Source organism: Bemisia tabaci, chromosome 1 (assembly GCF_918797505.1).
Source record: "Bemisia tabaci chromosome 1, PGI_BMITA_v3".
NCBI lineage: Eukaryota > Metazoa > Arthropoda > Insecta > Hemiptera > Aleyrodidae > Bemisia > Bemisia tabaci.
Genome location: NC_092793.1, coordinates 34,468,328 through 34,479,694, shown reverse-complemented (window position 1 = coordinate 34,479,694; position 11,367 = coordinate 34,468,328). Strand labels below are relative to the sequence as shown.

The 11,367-nt window shown below is 37.1% G+C and overlaps 2 protein-coding genes across 3 annotated transcripts in view; both read left to right on the top strand.

Moving 5' to 3' along the window:
• Positions 1–11,367, top strand: part of LOC109033168 (ciliogenesis and planar polarity effector 2) — a 78,883-nt gene that overhangs the window by 36,251 nt on the left and 31,265 nt on the right. The gene's annotated exons all lie outside the window — the stretch shown is intronic.
• LOC109033167 (meckelin) overlaps positions 1–11,367 on the top strand; it is a 58,819-nt gene that overhangs the window by 19,931 nt on the left and 27,521 nt on the right. The window contains exons 1-2 of one of the 2 annotated variants that reach the window (XM_072300223.1): positions 4,735–6,092; positions 6,406–6,606. In XM_072300223.1, coding sequence (XP_072156324.1) covers positions 5,915–6,092; positions 6,406–6,606 — 379 coding nt within the window. In that variant the 5' untranslated portion in view covers positions 4,735–5,914. Of the gene's footprint in view, positions 1–4,734; positions 6,093–6,405; positions 6,607–11,367 lie in introns of those variants that run through there. The other variant, XM_019045642.2, reaches the window with a different exon arrangement.

Below are 11,367 nucleotides of genomic sequence, written 5' to 3'. Positions count from 1 at the left end.
GAATCAGGACAGTTTAGTTCATAGGTAGACCCTGCCATATATATGGGCATAGCAAGGGGGGCCTGGTAGCCCCCCCCCCCCCCCAAAATTGAAAATAGTATCATGTGCCCCTCCCTAGAAATTCTGAATGGTGAAAAAAACTCATGTCAAAGAAAAGTCTTGGTTGCAGTGGCTCACAAAGAGGATGACTATCCGTCAAATTGAAGACTAGGGTTTAGAATGTTTCCCACTGACTGCGACCCTTCAAGAAATTTCACTGTGTTTATTTTCAGTAACAGGCAGTCAGTATTTTAGGTCAGAAAAGTTTGCGCCACGGAATCCTCAAAATATGAATCTGAATATAAAGCTACAATTTCAACAAAATTCTAGGGGAGCCCCCCCTCCCTTTGGACTGGTGGGGGGTATTCTATACATCCCAGCCCCCCTTTCCCCCGAAAAAATAATCTTTAAAATTTATATCTTTGCAAGTATACATAAATTATTACTTTTGTGGTGGTTCCTATTTTTTTTTCAGTTACAGTTACTTTGTTAATTAGTTGATTAGATACGAGACTCAGCAACTATAAACTTGAGTTTTTACTCTAATTAATATATACATAAGAAATTGATGGATATTATGTAGATAATGTTTTAAATCTGAAAGTCATCTTTTACTGATTTTTTTTTACATGAATATGAATTAATTTTTTAAAAAATTAAGGGCAGGTTACTTAATTCTTCTGGTATTGTTTCAATTAATATTGAAAATAAACTGCGCATACGAATATGATGTTAAAAATATTTAAGATATTTAAATGTCCTCACTCACGTCAATTCTTCATTTTTGTTTCTGCTTTTTTTTTGGCGCATTAAAATTACGAGGAGAAATAACGTAAATCATACGCTAAAATTTTGAGTAATATTGATTTAATATATGTAGGAACCCTAAGTAAAAAATATTTTAATTTTATGTATGTTCAACGAAAGGAATTATATCTGATTTTTTTCAGGTTCTTTTTACATACAAATTTTGTGGAATTTACACAATTGTCATGCTAATATTTCAATTAATATTGCCTTAAAATACATACAAATATTATGTAACGAATCTTTAAAAGTTATATCTTTTCACCAAAAAAAATTAATTTTTTTGTCATGTTTTATTTTTATAAAAGTTACGTGGAAATTACGTAATTATCAACATAATATTTCAATTAAGAAGAATTGAAAATAAATATGAATATTATGTAAAAACTCGCGTTAAAATGTGTGTCTTTTCACCCGAATAAATTAATTATTTTTTTCATGTTTTATTCACCTAAAAGTTATTCGGAAAAGACGTAATTTTTTGCTAATATTTCAATTGACATCCATCTAAAAAATATATGAATATTATATAAACAATTCTTTAACTTTATATCTTTTCACCCGGATAAATTTTTTCATTTTTTCAGGTCATATTTACATGACATTTATTTGGAAATTGCGTAATTTTTACGCTAAAATTTCAATTAATATTGATTTAAAATGTGTATGAATATTACGTAATTTTTTTTAAATATTTAAAAGTAATTCCTTACATAAATTTCTTTTTTTTTTCCTATTTTCTTTATCTAAAAATTATATGCAAATTAAGTAATCCTTATGCTAATGTTTCAATTAATATTGATTTAAAAATATTATGAATATTATATAAAGAAACTTTAAAATTTAAATCTTTTTGCTTACATAAATTATTCCTTTTTTTTATGTTTTTTTTAAATAACATTTACGGTTTTTTTAGTGTCAATAATTCTTCAACACATTCTTATATAAATATTATGTTTTTTTTATATAATTAACCACTTTATACATTCTTTACATTAACTTTATGTAACTTTTATATAACGCTGCTACTAGGGTGGTTACAGGAAACACTGCTCAACGACGGAAGCTTTGTTTGAGATATTAGACGAAATTACACAGGATGATTTACAACACCCAAATCTAGCAGTGTTTTGTGATCTAACAAAAGCGTTTGACTTAGTTGATAGAGACTTGCTGTTAAAAATTTTGGAGAAAGTAGGCATAAGAGGAAAAGCGGGCAGTGTCTTACGGTCATATTTACATCAGTGGCTTCAATATGCTGAAGTTAAAGTAGAAGGAAAAACGTACATCTCAATGAAATTATTAAACGAATATGGAGTTCCCCAGGGTAGTATCTTAGGGCCGCTTTTATTTATAATCTATGTAATGTATGTAAATAATGTACTAATGAGTGGCTCGGCTGTGGATTATGTAGATGACAAAACAGTGGTTTTCAAACAACTAAAAAACGAGGAAGACTGGAAATCAGTAAAGAAGGATGTAATTAATCTAAGAGAACTATATTCAGCCATGTCACAGTCATTCAGCACGGAAAAATCAGTATACATGCTATTCGGCAAAAACGGAAAGCACGAAGTGAACTTGATTCAATGGAAAGACAGCCAACCACTGGGTGAAATCGAAAGGGTGAATAAACACAAAGTACTAGGACTAATAATACAGGAAAATATTGAATGGAATGAGCATATAGACGCGATAGTAAAAAAACTAGGATCCTACAGCTATGCAATAAATAGACTAAGACATTTACTAAACAGAGCTGATTTGATTAAGCTTTATTATGCCTTCATCTACTCGACGATAAGATATGGGATAATATTCTGGGGAAACTTGAAAGGAGTTGATAGAGTATTTAAACTTCAGAAAAGAGTACTTCGTAACATTTTTGGACTTAAAAAAAGAGAAACATGTAAACTGATATTCAAAGAAAATGAATTAATGACTGTATACAATATTTATATAAGGGAGTCAGTTTTGTTTGTAAATAGAAATAAGCACTACTTCGAATTTAATAGAGAAAAAGAGAACTATAGAGGTAGAAATGAGGTAGACATAAGCATATCAGAGATACCAAAAGGAATGATTTCCAAAGGGCCCAAATACAATTGCTCAAAGATATACAACAAACTCCCTAGATATATTAAAGAAATTGAAGAGAGAAGCACCTTCAAAAGAAAAGTAGATACATTTTGTAAGGAGAATGTATTCTATAGTATTGATGAATATTTAGAGTAAATTATGTATATTAGATTTATATCAATTTTTACTTTGACTTTGTAATCTTTTGTTTTGTTTTAAATCAAAAGAAACAATAAATTATTATTATTATTATTATTTTTCATATTCACTGCTGTCACCAGCTTTGCTGGGTTGCTTTAAGCCCTCACACAGGGGCAAACAATGCTCCTAGGTATGAGGGCTGTTTGTGGTTTGGGTGGCCGGGTGGTGGTTATTTCACTCCCCCTTGGGGGGTGGCTCGTCACGGACTAGGATACCTGTTTTAGGAACCGAGGCAGGGTAGGTGTCTGGAGGACGCCTGCCTAAAGGTTTCTTTCCTGAGGTGGTAGGCGGTAGGGGTGTTTTTGGTGTGTGGGAACGTTCTAGGTGTATTCGCGCTGCTCCACCTAGCTTAAGACCTTCCGGAGGATTCTGGCAGTGCCTAACACAGCAGACTTCTGGGCCAATACTAGCGAATGTTTCCCAGGGATTTCGTTCTTCAGTTTAGTCCAGTCTTTAGAGACTGCTCCGGTAGCTCCTATCACAAAGGGTATGACTCGGTTTTGGTCTTCCACATCCTGCTGATTTCGATCTCTAGGTCTTTATACTTTAGTTTCTTCTCAGCTTCCTTTTTTGTGATGTTCCTGTCTGCTGGGATAGAGACGTCAATCAGCAGACACGTTTGGCCTTTCCTACGTAGGATGATGTCCGGTCTGTTTGCCTCAACAGTTCTATCGGTTCTGATAGGGAAGTTCCACAGGATCGTTGTCTCTCCATCTCTGGTTGTTGCAGTGTTTTTCGGTTTGTGTTCATACCATTTATCTGCGTCGACTTCGATTCCATATTCTTTGCAGAGGCTGTAGTGAAGTTGGGTGCATACTCTGTCGTGTCTCTCGATATAGTCCTTTTGGGCTAGAATTGGGCAACCTGATGTTATGTGCTCAATGGTTTCTTCGAACTGGTGACAGATTCTGCATTTGCTATTCACATGTTTCTTGTGGATTTTCCTCTCTCGGTACCTTGTGTTTAAGGCTTGATCCTGTGCCGCTACAATTAGGCTCTCTGTTTCTGCTTTTAGTACACCTTTACTGAGCCAGATGGTAGAGAGATTACTCTCGATAGAGTCATTTTCTAGCATCAGTGGATACTGCCGTGCATGATCTTTCCTTTCCATTTGGTTCTGATGCTTTCTGAGATTTTCTTTTTGATTTTTTGCTTCCTGCTGTTTATGGGGGCCACTTCAAAGTTTTTCTCCGAGCTCGGCTTCAAACTTGTTTGCTTCTTTCGCAATGTGGTCTTTGTCTAGAGCAAGGTTGACGGCATATACGGCTTTGAGAAAAGGGTCTTCGTTTTTTTTTTCCTGGAGGTAGTACTTCGCATTGATGATGGAAGATTTGTATGTTGATTCTATTTGCCTAAGTCCTCGTCCTCCTAGTTTTCTGCTCACGTATAGCCTGTCAACGTCTGCTGATGGGTGGTGCATTTTATGCATTGTCAGACATTTTCTTGTTTTTTATGTCTAGCGCTTTATTTCTTTTATTTTCCAATTCAGAATTGCAAATCCGTACTGTAGAACGGGTACGGCTAGCGCTCCGATTGCAGTTATCTTGTTTTTTGCCGTTAGCTCTGTCTTTAGTACTGCTCTTACTCGTCGTATGTATTCTCTTATTATTTATATGCGAAGTTATCTCCAGCTTTGCTGGGTAGTTGGGCTCTCTTCACGTGAGCAAACAATGCTCATTGGTAGAGAGAGTAGAGTGGGTTGAGGCCGGTGTTAACTTGGCTATGAATGGCCAATTTACAGCCGACGATAAGGTTTGCAGTAACCGGGGTGAGAACTGTGTCTTAAGACGCCCACCCAGAGGTTGCTTCTCGTCGATGATGGTGGGGTAGGGGTTTAGGTTGTGGGGGAACAAATGAGTATGGATTCTTTGGTTAAGGTTTTCAACTTAAGACTTTCCTCAGTATCCTAGCAGTTCCGAGGATTGCTGCTTTCTGAGCTGTGACAAGAGAGTGCTTCCCAGGGATTTCTTCCTTAAATTTCTTCCATTCTTTCGAGACTGCTCCCGTCGCGCCGATTACGAAGGGTTGCTCCCGTCGCGCCGATTACGAAGGGTTTATTATTATTATTATTATTATTATTATTATTATTATTATTATTATTATTATTATTATTATTATTATTATTATTATTAATGGGGAAACTTTCTTTTTGGCAGGAAGAGTTTCCTTTAATGGATGAAGTGGAAATCGCACTTACAATTAGTGACTAAAGTAATTTTTATGAAATACCACTTGAGTAAAAGTTACAAACTCCCCAGCTGTAGAGTATCATGTCATTACGTACAAATGAAGTCAATGGAGGCATTAAATCTGTTTCAATTTTGTTAAAGCTGAATTCATTTGAAAATCACAGGCGTTCTATAAATATTTCTTTTAAAAGTAGGCCTCTCTCCTCTAAGTCTATCTGAGTTATTTATTTTTAAATGCCAAACTCGAGGCAAAAAAAAGAGGCTTTGTGCTTTGCCACATCATTTGTTAATCAGGAAAGTCAAATTTTTCATCCCAAAAATCACTAAATACTTATGTACTGAAGGGTTACCATAACAACAAGATAAATAAACACTGACCGAAAACTCCACAGCTACTCATTTCCTGGTTTCCACTAGTTTATAACTGTATAGCTCAATAATGTGTTGGAGCCAGTCCGTGTTGTGTATTTTTCAAGTCCAGGTTGCCATGGTGACTGAGACTTCGGTCAAAAGAAACACCCAGGTATTTTTTAGATGCTAAATACCACCCCTGCTTCAATATTGTGTTTATCTGTTGTCATTAGAGGACAAATGATAGCATGAAAATACCTGTAGTTATCATATCGTGTATTTTATCCATTTTTTTATGTAAAGTATTCTGTGGAGAAATATTATCGCATGAATCAGTAACTTGTGATAAGAACAGTTTTTTTTCCACTGTAGATTTGAAATGTTTAAACTGTGATAAGAAAAAATATTTAGTCTCTGGTCCAGATCGTAAGTATATCTTTTCCTCGGTATCAGCTCACCAATCAGCAGAATCATTCTTTTAGAGTCATGACATGAAATGGCTGGACTTGAGTCGCAATCAGGCTCTAACTAAAATACTCGAATATGTTTTTACCTCATCCAGCTGATTAAGCTAACAATTATATTAAGGATCTCATTTTGATCAAATTCTAAGAATTGTCACGATTTGCAACATAATACATACGAAAATGATGACCCCTTTTAAAAAGTTTTTCTCTCATTGAGGAGAAATTTTCATTTTTGATAATTTTTCTATTCTATTCATAACATCCCTTTTTAGGAAAACACTGCGTCTGTGATGAAAGGAACATTCTAGTGAAAGGAGACAGCTATCCAACTTGCTTGCCTTGTCCAGCCGATCAAATCGTCACTTTCGATGGGAGTAGTTGCATCAAGTGTATGAACCTGACTGATGTGTTAGATGCAGACAATTCATCCCAATTATGTGAATCTAATCTGTGTGTTTCCAATGAGATCATCGGTAAGCATCTTCCCAATGTGTGAATATCCGTGTTGTAAGGATCTATAGTTCTGGGCTGAGATTTTTTCAGGTACTTAGGTATATTTTGTTGAGGCAGGTAAAAAAAACCTTACGAATTTCATTGCGTTTGTTCTCTTGCATGCCTAAGATTAAAGACATGTTTTGTTCGATGCAACATTTGTTTCCTGTTACCCATTTTGTGTTATTTGCGTCACTTCTTCACAATAGATGAGAGCAAAGCAGCTAGAAGTGAGGTTAGAAATCCTGTTAAGAAACGAACACAATATTATATTTGGGAAACTAGGAATGAAGAAAAGCGAGCGACACGATGAACAGGACGAACAGAATATATTGATAACAAGTACAATTGCCCCAAGCAGGGCTGTCACCCTAGCAGGGGCTAATCTCCCTGCTTACAGTACCAACCTAACGATACAACAACTCTCCCCTAGTAGTTTTAAAAGTGGAAACTTTTAAAAATAGGACTAGGTAATAGAGGAGATAACAATAACTGATCTATTACATATTATTATTTTGATAGAAGCTTTGAGAAAGGGAAAAAAAATTACAACTTGAGTTCAAAATAATTAGGATGGGCTGAAGCGCCTAGGTGGATTAGACTGTCTGAGTGACTGGCGCTGCGGCAACAGTAGACATTCATGAGTTTTGAGTTTGAGACCACGACCTCGACCACGAGTAGGAGTAGGCCGGACTATGCTTGAAACTGGAGTAACAGGAACATTTGCATGTACAGGCTGTTCTTCAGGTGTATAGAAGCCTAAGAATTCTGGAGAACCGTCATCGGAGCTTGGAGTATTACCAGTTGATCGAACTTTCGAAGTGCTGAGATGAGGTGTAAGGGTAGCTTTATTGGAATTACTTTGCGTAGCTTGTATATCTTGATGTGGAAGTTGAGCTTGATTATCGGAAGACTAAGGAGAAGATTTTTGTCTAAAGGATCTATAACGAGTGTTGTAGGTGGGTGAATTTGTAGTGGAGGTGCAATTTTCATTGATGTCAAAATGAACTTTCTTACCACATGAACGTAATTGGTCGATGTGACGTTTATGGATTCGATTGTCATGTAGAATTTTGTAGTGTAATTGGCCTATTTTGGATTGAACTAGGCCTTGACACCATCGACTTGCTCCATTGTAAACTCGAAACATCACTTTGTCTCCGATTTGAAATAACCGATATTTTGATTTCAGATTTTTCAGAATGCATTTTCCTGAAGGTTGATGGTTACCTGCTGTGGAGATGGATGGAATTTGAATCGATTGCCGTTTTGACGGGGTCACAAGATCTATTCTTGTGTTAATGGTTCGACCCAAAAAAAGTTGTGACGGAGGTTTACCAGTTGTTTGATGGGGTGCTCGGTGATATCTTTGGAGATAATTATCAATCATGGATTGAAGATTGTTCGGAGTTGCTCGGAGGTTGAGGATTGCTTGTTTTACTGTACGAACATAACGTTCTACTTGCCCATTTGTGGCTGGATGATAGGGCGCTGAAAATTTGTGAAAGCGCACGCCTTGAGATTTCAAAAATTTCCTGAACAAATCTGACTTAAACTGCGGACCGTTATCACTAACAACCGTTTCTGGAATACCATAGAGTGCAAAAAGTGAATTGAGATGTTTCATGGTTGCTTCCGATGTCATTTTGTTGGTTACAAAAACTTGAGTCCATTTGGAGTAAGCATCAACGACTAATAGCAAATATTTACCATGAAGCGGTCCCGCATAGTCTAGGTGGATGCGGTTCCAAGGTCCCTCTGGATATTCCCAGTGATGCGTGTTACATTTTGCTGGCATTTTTGCGTTTGATAAACACGTAGGGCAGTTTTTTGCTGTTTGTTCAATATCTCTATCAATGTTCTTCCAATAGACAAGTGAGCGGGCGATACCCTTCATTTTTGTGATTCCTATATGACCAAGATGGAGTTCTTTTAGGAATTTTTCTCTTAAACTTGTGGGAACAACCACTCGATGTCCGAACATTAGGCAACCACAGGCTAAGGTGAAGTCTGCCTCATTCCCTTTGAAACCAAGAGCTGAAAGGTCTTCATTATTTTCAATTGCTTCTTTTATTTTAGAAAGATGAGGATCCTTCTGTGTTTCGACAGCGATTTCATTCGCCGTTGGAAGGTGCATGAATGCGTCAAGAATGTCCAAACGACAAAATACTTTAGCTTTGCCAATTTTGTTAAATAACTCGTCTACACGAGGAATAGGGTGCTCATCTACAATCAACTGTGGGTTGAGGGTAGTCTTGTAATCTCCGGTTATCCGGATCTTATCACCTTTGACAACTACATGGGTCGGACTTGCCCATTCTAAGTGGGTGACTTTTTCATATAAACCAGATTCAATTTTCTTGTCGATAGTTTTCTTGTACCGTTCTTTAAGGCTATATGGAATGTGACGTGGATACGTAAACTTGGGTTTCGCATTTTGTTTTAAATGCCATTCGACTTTGGGACCTGTCATTTCACCGACTTGATCCTTGAACAGTGACGGAAACTTATCGCAGAGTTTGTTTAAACGAGTCTGAAGATCTGGTGTGATATAAGAACTGGATTTAATTTGGTTTATTGATGTAAAGTCTTGAAAAGAAATTAGATCGGAGAAATACTTGATCCATTCACGGCCGAAAAGACTATCAGCGCCAAAAGCGACTACATAAAGATCTAATGCTCTGGTTCTACCTTTAAAAGTAACATTAACAGGTACATACCCTAAAGTGTTGAATTTAGTTTTGGTAAAGCTCGTAAAGTTCCGGCTAGAAGGAAGTAGCTTAGCATGAGGAAGTAAACGGTCTTTGGTTTTAGCACTAATGACAGCTGTAGAAGAGGCCGTATCTAGCTCCATGGACAATGGTTGTCCATTGATAAGAACATTAAGACACACAGGGGGTGGAGGTGCGTTTGCATCACATTGGGTTCGATAAACGTTACCTGGTGCTGAATTTCTGGATTCGTGACACTGAATGCGATAAATATTATCATCCTGTAAGTACTCAGTTTCTTCGACAAAATGATTTCGTTCAGTGATTTCATGGACTGAATTTTTCCTGTTTGGTTTCCTGCAAACAGCGGCAAGGTGACCTATTGCATTGCAAATACTGCATTTATATTTACGATATTTGCATTCGCTTCGCCAATGCTGGCCACCGCAAGACTTACAAGGGTAACGAGGTTTACGACTCCTGTGAGTAGAGTTATGAGATCTGACTGGACTAGAGGGATTACTACGTCTAGGAGAATTTGAATAATCATACCTTGAATTTGGTGGACTGACAGAGTTGTAACGTCTCGGAGAATTTGAACTTGAATGACCATATCTTGGGCTTGGGCTTCGATATCTGGAGTTAGCACCGTGTTTCAGTCTTGGACGCTTATCATGAAGAATGTTGACCGTGTGATCTGATGAATTTGAAGGTTTTAACATCTTTGTCGCAGCCTTTGATGCTTCCATGTTCATAGCCATAGTTACCGCTTCCTGAAAAGTCTTTGGTTCTGATAAGATGATTTCATCCCTGATATCATCCCTGCAGATCCCGTGTATTAATTGAACTGTAAGAGAGTAGTCGAGGAATTCTTCAAATTTACAGTACTTAGCACCAAATTTTAGCCTAGCGACAAATTCAACAATTTTCTCTCCAGGCTTCTGAAGAATTTTACGAAAATTTATTGCCTCGCTGAATTTATTGTGAGATTTATCATAATAACTGGTTAGCTTTTCAGTGATAGCTTTATGATCTAGGGTCTCTATTGCAGTAGGGTAAGTGAGATTACTTAGCACTGAATTTAGTTCAGGTCCCATGTGGACCCTGAGGTGGGACGACCAATCTGCTTCCGGAATATTGCGAAGTTTCAGCTGGAGTTTGAATCTGGAAAGATATTCCTCAAGAGTTTCAGGGGAATCAGCAGAATAACTTTCAAAACGAAATATAGACGAATTATTAGTTGGATTTTGAACCTGTGACTGGAGTTGCATGTTAGTGAGTTGACTGACCAAATCCGTTAGTTGGGTAAGCTTCAGTTCCAGAGATTGGAGTCCAGGTGGATTCGCTTGTGAGGATGCCGCATTGGGTTGATCATTGACCATTGTGCCGAAGTGAGATTGTAAAGATGTGATTGCAACAGGTGTGGTTCATGGGCCGTTTAAGAGAGCATTGACACCGGATTGCAGCACGCTACACCGCCGTTCGCAAAGATCGCGGACGGACGGGTTTCGGACACACGGAATTACGCGACTGAACGAAACGTGACAGAATGAAAAAAAAATGAGTAATATTATTAATATTATTAACTCGTCGCCATTATTATATTTGGGAAACTAGGAATGAAGAAAAGCGAGCGACACGATGAACAGGACGAACAGAATATATTGATAACAAGTACAATTGCCCCAAGCAGGGCTGTCACCCTAGCAGGGGCTAATCTCCCTGCTTACAGTACCAACCTAACGATACAACACACAATAGTTGTAACAAGCTCCGAAGGCATTCCAATTGTTTCAAAACAATGTTGCGAAAACGTTGCCAAATTGTGCAGAAATAATAATCGAATAAAAATAGGCCACGCCCCTTAACAGAAGGAACATCCGAACAAAATGTGATTGTTACAAGATGTTCCTAGTTGTTGCATCAAACAAAATATGACTTAAGTTGTTAACAATTCAATATGCAAATTGTTTTTTGTAAAGGTTTTTTACGCGTAGGTATCTTTTGGTTGGATCTCCAATTTTAATTGGG